The sequence below is a fragment of the Lepidothrix coronata genome, unplaced genomic scaffold (assembly GCF_001604755.1).
Source record: "Lepidothrix coronata isolate B3197 unplaced genomic scaffold, Lepidothrix_coronata-1.0 Scaffold145, whole genome shotgun sequence".
Taxonomy (NCBI): Eukaryota; Metazoa; Chordata; class Aves; order Passeriformes; family Pipridae; genus Lepidothrix; species Lepidothrix coronata.
Genome location: NW_016690325.1, coordinates 943,792 through 963,337, shown reverse-complemented (window position 1 = coordinate 963,337; position 19,546 = coordinate 943,792). Strand labels below are relative to the sequence as shown.

At 38.8% G+C, this 19,546-nt stretch overlaps 1 protein-coding gene across 5 annotated transcripts in view; it reads left to right on the top strand.

Moving 5' to 3' along the window:
- AFAP1 (actin filament associated protein 1) overlaps positions 1–19,546 on the top strand; it is a 117,154-nt gene that overhangs the window by 55,152 nt on the left and 42,456 nt on the right. For all 5 annotated transcript variants that reach the window (XM_017828062.1, XM_017828059.1, XM_017828060.1 and 2 more), the window contains 2 exons: positions 891–988; positions 14,091–14,199. In XM_017828062.1, the coding sequence (XP_017683551.1) occupies positions 891–988; positions 14,091–14,199 (207 nt within the window). The remainder of the gene's footprint in view (positions 1–890; positions 989–14,090; positions 14,200–19,546) is intronic.

Here is a 19,546-nt window from a genome sequence, read left to right as displayed (position 1 = left end):
TTCCCTTTTCAAATTCACCTGGAAAACAATGAGGTTATAAAAAAAAAAAGAAGAAAATGGTGAGAAAACATACTCAGTGTGAGTTCTGTTAATAGTGAGTTGGTTAGGGCAATGTCCCCCCAGTAGTGCTCCAGGTTGGGGTGTCACAGCATCCTGCATCTCTTAGGAGTTGGGCAGACTGTCACCACAGCCTCATGATCAGAGATGGTGGTGGCAGCAGGGAGCCCAGGGGACATGGGCACTGTGGGCTTGGCCAAATAGCTGTCACCATTGCTTCCAGGAAAGCGGCAGGCAGGCAGGGTCTGTTCTTCTACCCTCTTCCCCACTCTTTAGGTATGTAAGATAGTTTGGGGCTCATTTCTTTGTGAGGACTTTGCCCATCCAAAATGTGCCGTGGGAACAACTGTTGTCCGTCTCTGCTGACGAAAGGCAGCCAGTCACGTACTGCCCACAGGCTGACTGTGTTTATTCACTGTATGGTGCCACTGCGATGTTTTTGAGTGTGGTATCTTCCCCCAATAAGTGGTTTTATCTGTGTCGTATGTGCCTGGCAACGTGTTTGAATCTTGTTCAAGTCTTTCAGTTTGAGATGGATGTGCAGTTCAGAATGATTTCCTGTAATTTTATTCTGTGTCTGGCATTTGTTGATCCAAACAGCATATATGTCATTATCATATAGAGTAAGTATGTGTTTGTTCTGCTTGATTAAATTCCTGAATTCCCAGCATTCTTTCAGTCCTGCCTCAGTAACCATGCTTGGGAGGTAGGCTATGATCAGCACTGTGTGCCAGATTTCAGTGTGTGACAGTCAGACATGGGATCCACATGTGGAAAAGATATCCCATACGCATCTACGAAAGTGTTAAGTGATGTTTGTTGCTCTTCTGCAGGTTTAGAAATAAAAGAACATGTACAGAAACAAGAAGTTGCCAACAGTTTGCCAGCACCTCCTCAAATGCCTCTGCCAGAAATACCTCAGCAGTGGCTGGTGAGTATTATATTTAATTATATAAATATATACAAGAGAGAATGTATTTGTGGTAAGCACTAACAGAAATGGTTGCAAGGGGAAGGAGCCTGCAAGTCCAGGGAAATGATTATTCCTCTCACCTCTACTTTGGTTGAGGGAATTCAGTTCAACTTGCAGAAGAGAAGGCAAAAAATCCCTATGGTGAAATAAGGCTGGGAATAGGTAACTGGCAAAGACTGGAATTGCAATCTTTGGAGATTTTCAAAGTTAAAGTGACAAAAGCCTGAGCAACATAACCTTGACTTCAGAGGTTGACCCGTTGTATGTTGGAGGTTGGCCTGGCCAAGCCCACAGGTCCCAGACAGTTTCTTAAAATTCTATTAATAACATTTCCTGGAGCAAGCCTCATGGGAATACTCCCCCTTGATAGCTGAAAAATGAAGGTGCAGAGTTTTAAAACGAAGGAAAAAAGCTTCCTTTTTTTTTCTAAGTAAAGTCTTTAGTGCCCTTTCTGCCCACTCTCTGTATATGAAATTCCCGGCAGAACAAGTAGATGCACATGCTCTTAGAGATGTTTATAGCAAAGACACTGATCGAGATCTATAATTCAGTCTTCCAGCTGAGCAGCTGTCTTGTTATAGAACGAACTATAAACAAGTTTTAATGCTTCTCTCTTACTGACTTTACGTTAGATAGGATGAAGAAAACATTTTCAGCATTATTTTTTTTTAGAGGAGCATAAGCAAATCATGGGTTAGCCTGTTAAAAGATGAACATGATCTTCGCCCTAATACTGATAAAGTATCCATCTCTTTATTCTTCCATGGAAAGTTTTGTACGTGGTCATAAGGATGATCCTGGAGACTCACGTTCATTGGCTACAGCAGGAAGCACAGACACAGCTTTCAGGGCCAGAACAACTGGACGGCTGATGTTCTGGTTCATTTTAATGTGGTTTTATATTATCACATTTATGCCTGGTTTTAAGAGATGTAAAAGCCAATAGCATCTTATGAACACAAGAACTAATTTATCAGGTTGAACTCCTGGCCAGCCTTTCGTTACATGCTATGTGCTGCAGAACAAAGTGAAAAAACACAACAAACATGTATTGTGTGGAATACCTTGACCTTGGTTTCTCCCTAAGCACTACTGGTTTTTGGTTTGTGACCTGAACAAGTTTTTTTCCTCTAAATTTTCGTTCTACATAATGTAATGAGATATGCTGAAATCAATATAGGAAGGAAATGTTTATGCTAGAAACCTTAATATCCAGCGTTGGCATATATATTGCAGCAAAATTCAACTAAAAGGGATGCTGTAAAACAATTATGCATATATCTAATGGATGCAAAAGTGGTCTTATTAATATGCAGTGAAACTTGGAGAATCTATTTCATGGTTAACAGTGCCAGAAACTGATTATTTTTCTTTAATTCAAGATACATATTGCATAAATTACAAGGGAAGGTGTTTGGGCATGAAAATTATGCAAAATGCATGTGCCTTTGAAATGTAGACTTCAGGTACTACCTTCATAAACTGAAGCCAGTTGAAATCCTCATTCTTTCATATTTATGTAGGTTCAGTTTGGCTCTGAAGACTCAAGTTGTTTTTCTAAAGATGACTGAAGTACTTTTCCTTTCTCATACACTAATGTGTAAATTCCCTTAAAGTTGGTACAGCTGCAGAAAGTGAAATGGTGTGAAGTATGAATTAGATCCAGGAGGTCAACTCTGTTTTTTGCAGTAGTTCAGTTTGGACTTTTGAGTAACAAAAATATTTCTCTGAGATACTGTGGGAATTACTGTGGAAGTTGACACAGTTAGAGCTGGCCAGTCTGTAGTGTGGTCTTCCCATTTTGAGCCTGGCAGAGTAGAGTTTGAACATGGCCTTGCCTTCTGATCTGCCTGTAACACTGCAGATGCTTTCACCTGAGTGAATTCATCAAGCTCAGCTGCTTTTTCCATAGTGTCAGAAGCTGATTTTTGCCAAATTTTCTGCAATTCTCTTGGTGCTGTTAGGCAGTGGTGAGTTTCATCTCCCTTTCCGGAGCCAGGAGATGTCCCAAGCCTCTCATTGTCTTGCAATATCCAAATACAGGTTACGAGTGGTGCTATTTTGAGATAGTAGCACATTGTAATTTGTGAAAAAGATGACAGGCTGCTGCTGTCCTGCAAAAGACCAGGTGGAGTCAGAAGGGAGAGACAAAACCATCAGCTTTTTGTCCTTTCAACACTGGGGCAAGCTCAAACCCCAGTATGACTCTTTGAATTCTTCTCATGAAGTCACATTGATACAATGACATTGATCATTAGCTGTTTTTTGGAACTTTGCTTCTTTTTTAAACCCTCATTATTAATATGGGATATGATTAGAGACTGTCATATTATCTTTCTTTTTATACACAAGACATTAGTGACAGTGGCCAAGATCTAATTTTCCTTTCCATTACTGCTCCTGCATGGTGATTTTCAACCCACTCCAAATCAATGGACTCCTAAAAATTTGTAGCTGATGCCAGTCTCCATAAAAACTGTACATAATTGCGTTGCTCAGTGACACAAATACTGAGCCACCTTTCCTAGCCACTTTTCGTAGACCATGCTTTCATAGTCAAGTGGTAGAAACTCCCTTGGCCCACCAGAGGCTAGGATAATCTGCTTCAGGTTGCCTGTCTTCACAGCAAGTTGAACTGGCAAGTTGAAAGTCATGGTGTATGGCACCTCCTTTTGCCAGCCATTCAGGACAGAAAGTTTTTTTCTGCTAAATAAAATCTAGTGATGGTCTTAGCCTCCAATGAAAACACAGTGTACTGCTGGAGCATAGGAATTCACTGAAAGTGGGAATCAATAGCTTCAAATAAACTACACACTATTTAAAATCTGTGTTTTAAGCCCATCAGTTATTGAGTGTCATGAAAATTAAAGTTTCATTTACACCACTGTTTCTCTTTGTGTCACTCAAGGGTTTCTGCATTCAAAAATGTTTAGTCTGAGTTGGTGTTTAAGCTTCTACTTATGTAAAGATGTGTGGGTGGGAAGGAATTCAATACTCCTTAAAGTAGTGCCAGGAGTTAAAATTATATGTGGGCAGGTGCAGTGCAAGTTTTCCTTTGTAAATCTGTAAATAGACCTGCATATTTGCTCAGGCCAAATCTTGTATCAGTTTTGTTATTCATCAGTTCAAGAACAAAGAGTATAAAATTCATTTTATTTAGAGACATGCTGTTAATAGTTTAAATGAAGTCTCCAGTTACTAAAACCCATTAAAGCCCAGAGAGTTTTCCTGGACTCAATGGGCTTTGGAACCGATCTTAAAATTGAGGGACAAAGTTGGACCTTAGATATACTTGAATGAAGGAAATCACCAAGCACTCAGCCTCTTAGTAATTCTCTTTGGTTTGGCTACATCTGGTCTAGCAGACTTTCTGTTAGGCAGAGAAAGCACAAATCCTCCCTTGCTTTAGTCTGTGCATACAGCTTTTTTGGGTGACCCGCGAAGTAAAGGCTGTTGATAAATGATGTGAAGCTTAAGGGCAACACCAAGTCCTGCTGCAGAACTGAGGCACCACTTGCCTGGGTGCATTATTGTCTGCTTGCTAGCACAGATACAGTGCCAGCAGCTGGGAAGCTTTGTTTGGGTCAGCAGCAGAGGAGCAGGTTACTGTGTTTGAAATAGTCCCATCACTTCTCCCCTCTTGAATCTGCTTAATTGGAAGGCTGTGTCTTTAGCCTGCTTCATCCTTCTCCATGTCAGCAGCTACTTTTATGGCATTTCACTGCTCTTGACAGGCAAGAAGCAGTGTTAGATGATGGGTTTGGAGGAATAACTGAGCCAAGGCTCTGTGCATAAATCAAAGTGCTTCTGGTGGTTTAACACCTGGGATCCCATCATTGCACTATCACAAGTGGCCTTGAAGTACATTTTCCACTGAGGCAGTAGGATAATATCCGGTGTGTCCTGCTGTTCAGATGTGCCTGAGGATTACTGGCATAAATTATCCACAGCATGACAGTGACAGAATACTTCTAGCCTCCAAGCATTTGGTTGTCATATTACATCTGACAGTTGGTGATTTCATTGCACTGTGCAGTCCAACAAAATCAAACACAAACAGCACACTTAGCTATTTTGCATGATTTTCACAGTAAAATTGAGTATATGTTTTGTTTTTCTTGGAATATTAACAATTTAATAATTATTTAACTGCAACACGTGTTCAGCAAAATGCCAGAACCCTGCAGATATGAATCAAAAGGATGGGTCATCTTCCTCCAACCCATTCTTGCACAGTACACAGTTACTCCGTAGGAGTGCTTCATATAAATGGGTTTCCTATTGTGGAGAAGAGATTTGACAGCCTCCCTTTTTTGGCTGACTGTCAGGTATACTCTTAGATACTTATTAGAAAATGCTGAAAGGAGACTGTGTCCTTGGAGAAGAAAAAAAATCATGTGGAAATCAAAAGAATTTTTGAGGTGAAAGATCACCAATTACATTAATCATTCTTTGCACAGCATCCAAAAAAGTGCCAGTCTTAGAGCTTCTTCTAAAGTGTGCAGTGAGGAAAGTGCCATAACAAAAGCAAGGAGTCCATGTGCCAGGTGGGTACTTAGGAATCTTTGTTTCATCCAGCTTTTTCTTCTAATACTGAAAAGCAGTTGTTATTCTCTGTACTTCTTTAAAGATGATCTTAAGACAGTATTAGTCTTCAAGTTCTTTCCTTAAAGAAGTTTCAAAAGCCACGAAAATAAATTCAACAAATATCCATTTGTTTAATTCAGAGCTGGCTGTAACTTCAGTTTAAACATGTCTCAACAAGTTCTTCCATAATGAAGGAACAAGTAAAGAGGCCTTTTTGATTATTCACTGCAGTCACTCTTACTGCAGACAATGATAAAATATTAACCCTTTCAGAAACTTATTAAAATCTATTTACTGGCATTTGGGTTTCTTTAACCCACTATTTCAGTTTGAAAAGTTGTTCCACCATCCCATTCCATCACTGCTAGTCTTTGTCCTTGCGTTTAAGTAGTTTTTTTTCCCCTTATCATGGTACCTGTGCTTCCGATATCATTTGTAATCACAATCATATTCCTCTCAAAGATTTTATTTTGCTCCATTGTGTATAAGATAGACCTTATTGCTCTCTACAGTTACCTGAAAGGAGGTTGGAGCAGGGTGGCTGTTGGTCTCTTCTCCCAGGCAACCAGCAGTAGGACGAGAGGGCACGGTCTTAAGCTGTGCTGGGGAAAGTTTAGGTTAGACATTAGAAAGAAATTCTTTACAGAGAGAATGATAAGACTTTGGAATGGGCTGCCCAGGGAGGCAGAAGAGAGTGGATGTGGCACTTATTGCCATGGTCTAGTTGTCAGAGTGGTGTTGGGTCATGGGTTGGACTCGATGATCTGAGAGGTCTTTCCCAACCTGTTTGATTCTGTGATTCTGTGACTCCATCAGTTTCATTTTGAGCTCCGGTGTAATTTGAGCGAACAATATCAGTGCACGTGCTGTGTGGATCATGTACTTCAATCACAAGTGACCAGAACAACAGTTTTCTGGACATAGAATCAGAATCATTTAGGTTGACCTTTAAGGTTGTTGAGTTCAACTTTTTACCTAAAGCTACCACTAAACCATGTCCCTAAGTGCCACATCCATACCTCTTTAAATACCTCCAGGGGTGGTGACTTCACCACTTCCCCGGGCAACCTGTTTCAGTGCTTGACAACCCTTCTGGTGAAGAAATTTCTCCTGATATCCAATCTAAACATCCTCGGCCTTCTTGGCCACCTGGGCACACTGCAACTGTGGAATAGTTTCAGCCATCATATATGATTGCATAAGGAATAAAGATAAAGAAATGTATATTGCCTCTTTTTTGCGTTAGCCATATCTTGCAGTACACTGTAATTGTCATTCCCATTTTCCATGGGTGAGGTTGGTGCATTATTGTTGATGATTTATTTCATGTTTGCAAACTGTATCACAGAAAAGTTTTCGTTAAAGCAATTTCCTTCTCAATTAATTTATGGTATACCTTTATAGTAATACATATCACCATATTTTATGTCTTAGCTGCCAGAATGAGCTGGTCTATCTCTCTCTCTGAGTTGGAATTTACATTTAAACTGGATGAGTTAGAGTAGGATTGAACTTCTGTACCAAGTTCTTTTTATAATCACCGTGAAGCTGTATATACTTTTTTTTTTTAACTAGATACTGATGATCTTTGACCTTCATATAAGAAAACTATCAGATTATCAATGCCACAGATTTTATAGGATATTGTCCCACCATTTTTTCTTAACATGCTCACACTTCTGGCTTCAGGTTTTTCATTTCTTGTTTCTATGCTATACCTGTCCTTAAAACACCCTCCTTGTTGACAGTTGGGGACCAGACTATTTGCTTTCCTCACCATGCTCATTAATGTTCTGTACACAAACACATGGGAAAGGAGTTAGGTCAGTGAGTTCCAAGTCTCCTCTTGTTTTTATTTGATGCAGTGCTCAGGCCCTTAGACAATATTCTTCCAGTGGAAAAAGTGTTGCCTGCACTTTTGTCATTGTACTGCTTGTCTTGTCCTCACTGTCATGTCATGTACTTGGATGAGCTTATTAACTCCTGGAAGAGGAAGGTGATTTTGTTTTTGCTGGGGAATACAGACACTTCTTTGAGCTCACTTACAATAAACATCTCTGACTGAGAGCCCCATGCTACTTAAAATTCAGATTCATCTTTCTCATGTAATATGTATGAAAGTGTTTCCTAGCATTAATTAAAGCCCATTTCATTTCTTGCTACACACAGACCCTTTGCTTGACATGAGTCAACTGTATTATTTTGTCTGAGTGATCCTTCCAACTGGCTGTGTAATAATCTTTTATTATAAATTCTGAATGATACAGAAATACCTTGTTTTTGTTTCTGGCTCATTCTCTTTCACTTTTAATTGTTTTGTTAGATCTTCTGTTGCTTCAGTGGAGTCTGGAGTTTATTTCCATTCCAGTCTTCCACAGAGTTTGGGTGTAACTCTTTCCAATTACCTGTCCTTTCCTAGTGGTTCGTTCCATGTTCCAGTCTTTTTGGTTTTATTTAATATCTCAAATGTAATTACATACAGTAGCAAGAACTGAGACAATTTATATCTGGGCACAGAGTGACAGTGCCAGTAGAGAGATTCAGTAACCAAATGGGTTCTCTGCTCAGTTCATATATTATGTTGTTTTCTTACTATTTCCTTTTGGTCCTCTTCACTGCCATCTTTACCCTCCGTTTTCTTAAGTAAAGGGGTTATTTGGGTATCTGAGCAGATGTGTTGTATTTTGTGAAACTGTAACTCAGTTCCTGCTGAGGTTCCTGTGTAAATGCTCTCCAGACAATCTTCAGATCAAACTGTGGAGCCGTAGGTCGCCCTGATTCATTCTTTAATGCAAGCAAGTCTGTTCAGATCCCTTTCCCATCATGAGGCTGTGCTTTCTGAGGCTGTGATCTGTTTGCAGTTACTATACTCTACATACTAAGCATTTTTGCAATTATATCTTTAATTAGGCATTCACCCCCAAGTCAGCAGACATGCTCTTAGACTGTGTCAGATGTACCTCCACTCCCTGGAGAACAGCATACCAAGTGTGTACCTTCTGTTCTTAGCCTTAAACCTGCTCAAGTCACTGTTCAGGATCACACCCAAAGGAGAAGTTCCACTTGTGCTTATACTTGTCCTCAAATTGGTAATGTGGTAATCACTTTGATTGGTGATTCCACCTTGCCCCCATCTGTTCAGCACTGCAGTAGGAGCTGGTGAGTGACCAGTTCAGCTCTTCATAGGATTGCTGGGGGTTGCTGGGCCTCCCATCGTATCTGACCTTGGCTGTTGTTTTCTTGGGGAGTTCCTTTTGGTTTTTATCCTGGTAGCTCTGGTGTTGTGGAGGTGTGTGCTGTAATTGCACGTACAGGCAGAGGTGGTCAGGTGGGACGACACCAACAGCCCATCATGCAGCCCTGTTACCTGTCTTGTGGTGGGACTGGCAGGGTTACTTTGTTCCAAAAAGCTGAGTTTTGCAGCTGGCTGTCTGGTTTGCTGTCTTTTGTGCTCAGAAGCTGAAAAGATAAGTTGTTAGACTTCCTTCGCATTATTTGACTCCCAGTTTTGTAGGCTCCAGGAATTAATAACCTTAATATATGAATCAGAAGTCAAATGCAGAATTCTTTCCAGCTTCTGCTTATGTACACTCGGGCTAATATTGCATGGCTCAATATGGTCTTATGCTATACAGTCAGCTCTTTTGTCCTGAATAAATACAAGGTCCATCCAGGTCCTGATCTTCTAGCAATAAACAGTGATTTCTCTTAAGTGCCTTAGCAATTTTGAGTTTAGCTAAAGGCTTTCATAGCAAATGTGTGGCAAGTACGAATGCCCAGTTTCCAACCCTTACACTGTTACAACAAAGCCTGGTTGAAATGTACGCTCAGCAGTTTTGTGAATTGTATTGCTGCTCAGTTTGTTGATTGATCTTGTTTTATGAATATCCATTTTCTCCACATGTGGAATTAGGGACCGTAAAGGTGTGAGTGCTCTTCCCTCTCTAGGCTGAAGTTGCAGTGAGGTTGTAGAGATGTCAGGTCTGAGCTTCCTCCACAGTGAATGGCATGTGCATGTGTCAAAGTTTCTTCTTGACAGCCCAAATTTGCCTGCTGGCTCCTGAGCAGCTTTATTGTACATCACCAGTGTGTGACCACTTTTCCAGTCTCATATGCTGCCTTCAGTTACGTAGCAGCTGGCTCCACAGTTTGGCTGGATCCAAACTGGTGGTAGATCTAATAACACACATGCGAGAGTGGCACTTGGGTTGCTGGCAGTCTTTGCCATCACAGGTGTACTAACAGGCCCTGCTTAACTCACTGCTTTGCTCTGGAAATCCCCACATCCTAAATCATTGCATAAAGTGAGGTGTTTCTATTTACTACAGAGTGTAAGTCTTCATTGGGGTACAAAGTGATTTTATATCCTCAGGCCTCTGTATACTGGCATTTATTTTTCTCTGTCTTTCAGACTGCTTTCCATATTGTCAGCAGATATCAGCTAGACTATCCCTAAAAAAAAGTTACTGTCTATCATGCTTGGTACCCTTGGACAGAAGAAGGAAATAGAGTAGGATAGAGAAGGAAATATCTCTTAGGATAAAGAATGAAAGAGTTTATTTGTGGTCTGTGGAATACAGGTGGGCAAGTGGAGGGGAAGATCATAATATGCCATTAAATTAATATGTCCATATAAGTCCTTTTCAGAGTCTAGTAGGATAATGAGTTTTACCATCCAGTTAAATATTGCTTATTATTTGGAGATATTTTGTTTCCTTCTCTCAACAATCCATCCTGTAAACCGAAATTGGGCATCCTGTGCACCATCCAGTCTTTAATCAGACATCTCAACTCTGTAGCGTAATGATCACCTCATCCACTTAGTTTCAGTTAAAGTATCTCTTATTTGGTCTCAAACCCAGGACCTGACAAACATCTTCATCAGTATTTTTTCAGTATTACTGTTATTATTCTGGGAAACAACGTATCGCTTGTCTTTGTCCCTTTTCCTCCAAGGAGATAAAAGTAATTGCGATATATTTTCTAACTCAGTTCTTATTCCTGTGATGGACCAAGGTTATTTGCCTTGAGAGGCAACATTCTCCAGTTTTCTTCCCTGTTGCCTGTCGTAAAAAAGAAAAAAGAAAGTAGAAATTTATGCTAATGCCTTCTTTGCAGGTTGCCAGGTCTTTCCTCCTGATACCACTCAAGCTACACATGTTCTAGTGTTTTCTGAGATCTAATCCTTTTATAGAATATGTAAATAGTTTTGTGGGGTTTATGGCCTTTTTATTTTTTCAGGTAAACTATTGAAAAGTTACTGAATAAAGACTTATTTCAGTTCATAACTTCATCAGAATTTTCCACTAAAAATTGCCAAGTTGAAAGAATTAAACAGTGCAACTAGCAATAGCAAAAAAATTAAAGCACTATAAATATCAGTAACTAATGCCAGAATGCACACATATACTTTTTACATATCTTGGTGCTCAAACTCATGTATTCCATAGCTCCCAAAAGATGTAGTTGTTTATGGTACAGTTATGAATATTTTTATTTTGTATTTAATCAATTTAATTCTTTTCAGTATTAAAGCAGCCTTGCTTTTATCAGAAAGTATTTAATGTTGGATGTTTCTGTTTCGCCCCCTTTTTTTCCCCCCCAAAAATGAATCTTTTTTATAATTGTTTTCAACTTTGTTATGGCAAGCACTGCAAAATGCATTTCAGAGAGGAGGGCCTGGTTAATTCAGGAATGGATTCCATCTGTGTTGACGTTGGCTGCACAGCCCAGCCCGCCCCAGCTGTATGAAGTAACTGGTGCTCCAGCAGGGTCGAAATCAGACAAGCACCATTTGTGTTTCATTTCCTTTTTTCTTTCTTTCTGAATAACATTTTGTCTAAAAACAAGGATTTTTTTTTCCCCAATCTTTATTGGAACCTCTTATTTGTTCCTGGATAAAATACAGCTTTGAAACCTCAGTGCTATGTCAAGTCAAAATTGGAATGACTTGGGACAGGTATTTCCTGGGTGAATGAGATTTAATAATGATAGGAATTTCATATATTGTATATACACCTGATGGTAAAAATGGTTTAAGGCTAGACCAAGATACTAATTTTTCTGTCTAATAAAAGGAGCGTATGAATCTACACTGCCCTAGGAACAAATTGTAATCCCAACTCACTGGAGAAAAGCTGAACTCCTTGGAGGCAGTTCTCCCACTTGTGTCTAGCAGTTCAGGCCGTGCAGAAGTGATGTGTGCAGAGTAATTCATAATTGCTGTAAATTTTCCAACATTAATGAACATGTAATAATTAGTAATGTCCCTTATGCCTGTTTCTCAGCAGCAGCCAACCTTGAAAGACTAATGTATTTTGTGATGATTTAGAGATTGGCAATTTGATTTTTTTTCAGCAAAGTTAAAGGGGCACTACACTAGAAGTCACATTTTTTCATTATTTTTCTTCTTTGACAGATAATTTCTCTAACAAAGCTGGTCTGTGAAGAAAACTCATTTGGTTCACATTGTAGATAACAGTAATTGCCATCTGCAATCTGTAATTGACTGTGACATAAGTGGGCTATATCATTTGATAGGGAAGTAGCATTAGTGTAAATTTCAATCTGACCAAGAATTTCTGTGTTCAGTCATGAATCAATTGATTGTTCCTGAAAAGGTTTCTGGTTTTACTTGGTGCGCAAAGGGAAGCCCACGCTGGATGAGCTGAAGGGCAGGTTTAGTCACTAGCTCCCTGACTTCATACACACTGGGAATACACAAGCACCTGCAAGGTGGAATAACCTACTCGATATGAATTTAACTGCAGAGCACACTGAGGGTGGAACTCATCTTGCTGATGTTGTTAAAGAATGAGGTGTCTGGCGTAGCTGTGTAATCAGTAATGAGATTTGGAGATGTCTAGCTTTGAAATACGCAAAGATGAATCCAGCCCTGAAAGTGCCCAGAGAAGTAATTTCAGTGCAGCTAATGCCACATGTTATTAAAGCTCAGGTTACTCCCAGGTAACTTGAGGTCTGTAGCAAACAAGGAGTCACTGTGGCCTCGTCTGTATGAGGTGGAAAAAGGCTCTGCTAGACTGGTCAGTTCATCTGAGTTGCAGTCCAGAAGTGTCTGTATCTGACCATAAGCAAAGCCCACCCTGACTGCTTTCTTACTTTGGTATCTCTGTTCGTTCCCTTAATTTAGACTGGATCAGTCCAATGCAGACAAACACCATTGCATCTCTGTCATCACATGAAAAAGGAGAAAGGTGGATTGAAGAAGTGTTACAGCAGAAATGAGACTCTGCTTGCAAGTTAAATTTTTGTAATCATGCAATAAACCACTGGTGCTGAAAAAAAGCCTTCAGTATTTTATCTAATATGTAAATATGAAACTAAAAACCTGTGGCAAATATGAATGAGTTCTCTAAAATACAGTTGTTTTGGTATTTGTTAAGAAAATAGAACAGTAAAGTCATATGGAAGAAGTCACAGAGTACTAAATTTACTTTGCTACTATATCAACAAACCAGCAGTTGGTCAGTTTTAAATTTAAAACAGGTTTATATTTAGAAAAGAAGCATCTTAGAATTTGACCTGGTATTTGACATATTTATTTTATCATGCAATAGCTTCTTGATGTTTCAAACTTTTCTTTGTTTGTAGCTCAGTTTTCACTATGTAGAAATAACATTATAAAAGTTACTGTGTATATTAAGAATTGATTTGTTATTGAAAAAAACCCTATCATGAAAATATGGTTTAAATTTTCTGTCCTTGGTCTCTGCCATCTCAGGCTATTCAACTTTTCTAAATTGTCCAACCAAACTGCTGTTTGCTGCTGTAATATGAATTATTTTAGGTGTAAAATACTAATAAATAAGCCTTAACACTGTAAAATGATCTATGCACAGAAGTCTCTTTCTTACATAGACCCTTTAGATTTCCAGTTCTTAAATAGAGAACTGTATCTTTTCAGCATTTTTTACCACTTAGTGCTTCTTGTAGAGAGAAATCTTTTAATGTAGCTGTTATCTTGATTTTGCCATCCTTAGCAATGACAAGTAGGATCCTACAGTGTTTATATCTCCAAAGGAGATATAAACCTCTCCTCAGTTGGAGGACATGCAGGAAAGTTCTCCTTCCTTATCACGAGTAGAGGTAAAAGTCTTGACAATTATGGTACATTTAAAAATGTATCAGTAGGTTTTGAATTGTAATTAAGTCGCTCTATTGCTTCAGATCTCAACCTCAACTTATTATTGTTTAATTATAACAACATATGAAGAACTTGAGATTCAACTCGTTTCTCTTCTAAAAGATGCTACCCCGCAGAACACACAGTATTCAAAGGATACCTGATTCAGCCCTCCAGAGCCTTGCTGTTAGAGATAGTTAACATATGAAATAGTCACAAGAGCAGGGTTTATAAGGCTGGTTGCATTGGCACAGATCATGAGCAGATGTTCTGACCATGTTTAATTTAACACCTTATTGGTCTGTAATCACTTTTGTTTTGTTCATTTAGCCACCAGATAACGGGCCTCCACCACTGCCAACATCTTCCCTTCCTGAAGGCTATTACGAAGAGGCAGTGCCACTTAGTCCGGGGAAGGCTCCTGAGTACATCACTTCCAGTGAGTAAGATATTTTCAGATCAGTTTCTGAGCAATCCAGTGTCCTTTGACTTTTTTTAGAGTTTGACAACTACATTTCCGTTAGTGCTGTGGTGATGTGTCATGAGCATTGCTTTGATTTGGGGCCAGTGCTGGTTATCCTCACTGGCCATGCATTGGTTTGGTTTGCAGAACTGTTTTGATGTGCACGAACCAGGCTCTGCTTAGAGGAAACTAAATGTGGAGCTCAAGTTAGGTGCACAGAAAACAGATTTCAGCAACCTTTGGAGACAGAGGGTCCAAATTAGCCACTAGTCTTTTGAACTGCTTTGAACCACAAACATGGTGGGGGCATTGGACCAGGAGTCCAGAGTTAAGTATTGTCCAGAGTAAACCTCTCTAAACTGATCTCTAAACCTCTCTAAACTGATCTCTAAACTGAATGCAGAGATCTCAGAAACTGATGCTGATCTGCACATCTACTGCTGTGCCTCTTTTGCACTGAATTGCTTGCTAAAATAGACAAATAAAAAGAAAAAAGGAATTACTGAAAAGATGTGATTTGCAGTATTCTGATGACACATTGTGGAAAGGGATAAATTGGTCATTCTGGCTTGCTCCCACAAGCCAAGTGTGATGCACATGAGAGTATGTTCATGAATACTCATTTAATGCACTAGGCAGAGGGCTGCCTCCAGCTGACCACCAGAACATCCTTTTGCCACACCCAAATGCTCTTTTTCATGTCCAAATACTTACCCAAAGGCCTATGCACTTAAGTGGAGCTGTGCTGAGACCACAGTGATGAAACGCTGAAATGAGCATTGCACAGCGTTATGTACCATAAAAATGGCAAAGATTATTCTTTTTGCTGCTTTTCTATTGGCTGGGGTAATTTATTACTTGTGTAGGGCTGATTTATTACTAATCATTATTTTCTGTGGCCCAAAGATTAAAGGATTATCTTCCCCCGTTTTATAGCCATTTTAATTATTTGAACCAGAACAAGTGAATGAACCAGAACAAAACATGCATAGGAGTCACCTTAAGACTAAAATGTTATTCATCTGTACACTACATAAACTGAAGTTATCTAGCAGCTCTTAACTAACCTAAGAAATTCAAGGTAAGAAAGAGTTTCATGTCCTGGAAAGCAAATGAAAGAACATACAGACTTTGAAGAGCACCAGAATCGCTCGTCTCTTCATTTTCTCCCTTGAAATACTGTGGGGTAATCCAGTCAGCTTCTGATTTGTCATTTGTCATTAAACAAGATCTATGCTCAGGCAGAAAAATATGAATAGTGCAAATGTTAATTGCACTGCTAAAGGATTGCCTAGGGAAAAACAAGGCAAAATATGAAACTAATTTCTTATTATACTTAACCATCCAAATGCATAAAAATACTCAGGATAGCAGCCTGAATAGTTCATCAATAATTCCATAATTCAAGTCTGTATATCAAGACACTTAAAGATGTGTTAGTGTGAGTCAGCATCTCACCTGCTGAGATTTCACTGTTATTTTCTTATGTTCTGAACTTCTTTGTCCTCTCTGTTAATTTGTGTTAAAAGTATTTCCTCTCTTCATTGGTAATGAATTTACTTTTAAATTCAATGTGCCATTAGCAACACATCTCCACTCATGCGAAACTTCCACTAAATCCAGTTGTATGGTAATTAAAATAAGTCACTAAAGCACTGTCTTAAAAGATGTAACAATAGCTGTTCAGACTATTTGAGATGAAGAAGACAAAAAAAAAGTGCTAGATGTATAAAAAGTGCAAGAATAAACTGTTAAACAGCTGCTGGGACAGACATCATTACCTTAAGTAAATATTCTTATAGAATATTGTTGTAATGTGATTAATAGCAAGGAGACAAACATACCTTGTGTCTTACCTGTAAAGGCAAACAAGAACTGAAGAAAATTGCAGAATATGTCATGAAAATGAAATATCCGTATCTTCCCCAAGTCCCTGTAATCGGTTTGTGAACAAACACTTGCATGTATATGACTTGTCTGATAACTCTCTTTCTCTGTATTAAAATCAAATGATTACAGACTAGTCTTAGAAATATGCTACTACAAATGTGAAAATCTACAGTGATTTTCACCCCTTAGCAGCAGAAAATTTTGAACATAAAGACGAAAAGCCAATGTCAAAAGAAGTTAGAGTAATGAGAAGTTGCTAAAGATGCAAATAACAGTAGATTGGAACTGTATGTCAGTGCATTCTGACTCTCTGAGACTTTAGTAGATTTAATAAATCCACTTTATTTTGGAGAGACTTTTTTCACTTTTCCTGAACATGCTAGTTTGTGTCTCAGAGCCCGGAAGACTTGTTTTGAATATGATGGAGCACTTCGGAGAAACAAGCAGTAGAAACAGAATGTGGTAAAGAGCAGCCAAGTTTCAGCAGGGATGATACGAGTACTCCAAGGTGGGCATCCTTCCTGGTGTGAGTCACACAACAAGCTCTTCGTCTGGCCAAGAGTCCCACAAATCAACGAGAAGAGAAACATGAGGAGTGGTTAATGGGCAGGATATGGCAACAGGTCCCCAGAGATCCTGTTAGACTGTGTGAGGATGGGAGTCTCAGAAGCCCCTGTTGGCTTTCATCCTCCTATAAACAGAGATTTGGCTGAACCTGCAACTGCTGTGCCAGCAGAGTCCCTCTGCTGAGCATACAGCTTATGGCTAACAGGAAATCTGCACTTGGAATGCTTTTGAGCCACATAGGAAATACCTGTAGGGTATTTAACATGCAGAATTTCAGTTTCTACTGTCAAGTCCCAATCAGCACTTCCTACATACACTTTTTTTGAAACTAGTAAAACTTACTGTAGGAAAATAAATCATAGGGTTCAATGTTGTGAGGAAAAAGCAATGATTTAACCCAGTAAATCTGCTGGAAAGAAGGCAAGATTGTTGCATGGGGTTTATGGCCAGAAGAAAACCAACTTTTTGATATATGGCAAAGGGAAGACCTGTAATTTTATCTGAGGTGAAACACTCTTTTCTGCAATATGAATAATTTAAATCATGTTCTAAAGAGGGAGGAAAAACAGTGTGCTAAAACAGATTCCATTTTTCATAGTTTTGATTGATGCACTTAAAAATGCAGTGCTCTGATAGAAAAGTCTTTGATACTGTCATGCAAACTTCTCTTTTTCAATGTGTATTCAGAATGTAGAGAAATGACCCAGCTCCACTCTCTTGGGAAGACTATACTTGAAGATTATCCCCCCTGTACAGTCATGTTTCAACTTCATCTGATGAAAATTAACCCCTAGACACTCTTACATTGAAAAGGTAGTTTCTTAATTTTGGAGAAAAAAAATCTCTTTATAAATACAGAAAATATGCCACCAGAGTGGTATTTCCATATCTCAACATATGAGTAGTAACTTCTTACTTCTGCTTCTTACCTAAAAAAAAAAATCTGTCAGAATAATATTTTTGCCAAAACTAGAACAAAATCACAAATGAGGTAAAAGAGCGTTGTAGAAAGGGACCAAAGATCAAAGTGAACATTGTGACAGTGACATAGCCCCAACAAAGAACACGACTGAAAATGAAGAAAGGACAAGGAGGTTATGGGCACCTAAGTATTACTTTTTCTCAAAAGGGAAAAGCAGGCATTGAAAAAGTTCCCAGAGAGATGGCAACTGTAGGTCATGGCAGCTTGTCCCACAGCCTATGCCTCTGGAAGAAGACCTTCTTGAAGATGCTGATTTAATAACTAGACCTTACATCTTTGTATTTGGTAGCTCCACATGAATCATTCTGTCTCTGCTTCCAACAGGCTGGCATGCTACTGTGTGTTTGCAAGCAGTTAATGATCTCTCAAGTGTTTCCTGAAGTTTCAGTATGAAAAAGTTTGTGGAAAACTGCTCTGAAAGAAGTTCGAGCAGGGAAAATGTTTTGGTTTGCTTTTGGTTTTGGTGGGTTTTTGTTTGGGCTTTTTTCCTGCTTCATGGGGAAGAAAGAGAAAGAGATGGGTGAAGCAGCAAGTTCTACCAGATCTTATACATTCTTTTAAAGAAATCTGCAAAAATAAATACTCTGGAATAACATTTCCAAATTTGTCAGTTTAAACATCTGCCCTAAATTTTTCTATCCTCCTTTTGATTTTTGTAAAGCAAGTGAAAAATTGTAGTGTTTTCCCATTGATAATCATCTGAGGCTTTTACCACTTGCCCATATGGAGCTGCCCCAAACCAAACACTCCATAGCAAAATTGACCAGAAGACAGCAATTAAATTAAAAAAAAAGAAAAGCTTTCAGAGCTTCAAGTTTTATTTTCATTTCATTTTTGAATGAACACGTACTGTTTCGTACACTTTTGTGAAAACACAAATTGCATCAGAATGTCTAGTCTTAATTTAGAGATGAGAGGTCTGAGTATGTCCCATTCTGACTGTGCATGTAGGGAGGAACTGATGCAGAATGAGCTTTCCAGCAATCCACTCTTGTCCTCTTCCCAGTCTTTCCTTCCTGCATTCCAGTTGGGTCCTAATTACCTAGCTGAAGCAAAGGGGAGAATTTCTTCCACCTTCTAGCTAAAAAAATATATCAAAGTCTACTTGAAATGTTTAAATGAAATTTCAGTCTTAAAAATGTTCCAGTCAATTTTCCTCCATGGGAACGTGTGCTAGTGGATAACAGGCTTGCTGTATCTGAAGGTATCTATCTGCTGTATCTAAGGTATATTAAATACATATACCCACATAAACAAATAAGTATGGATGGTGGAAGAGAGAGTTCAGTGATGATGGCACAATGGCTTGGTAGTTGAGCGTACTGCTAGATCTGTCTGCATTGTTGAAAATGAAAGGCCTGAAGGGAGATTGTTTGATTAAAATGGAAGCTTGCTATTGCATCACCAAACTTGGAGCAGGATTTAGCTGCTTAGGCTAAGCGCAGAACAAAACAGTTTTTGCACAATGCCTTTAACTCCAGCAGCATCTGTAGTTCAAGAAAGCATTACCTATTGAATGTTAATTGTATCAGTGCAGGTGCTGTATTTGAGAATTGTATGAAATGTTATGATAGGTAGATATTGCCCCATAATGTACTCTTATGACCTTTACCATATGGAGTGTTTGTTTCCTGATGTACTGTCCTAAGGCAAGATGAAAATGTTTTTCTGTGAAAGAATTACAAAAAATGAAGGTATCTGTCAAATAGTATTTTGAAGATAATAAAACACTATCTGGAATTTTAGCTATGTATTCCCAGCTTATTCTTTCAGTTAAAATTCACAAGGTGTTTGTATGGGTCTTCTATAAAGTTTCATAATGGAACAGCATCTCTTATTCAATTAACTTAATATATTGATACTACTAAGCAGTGAAACAGTAAT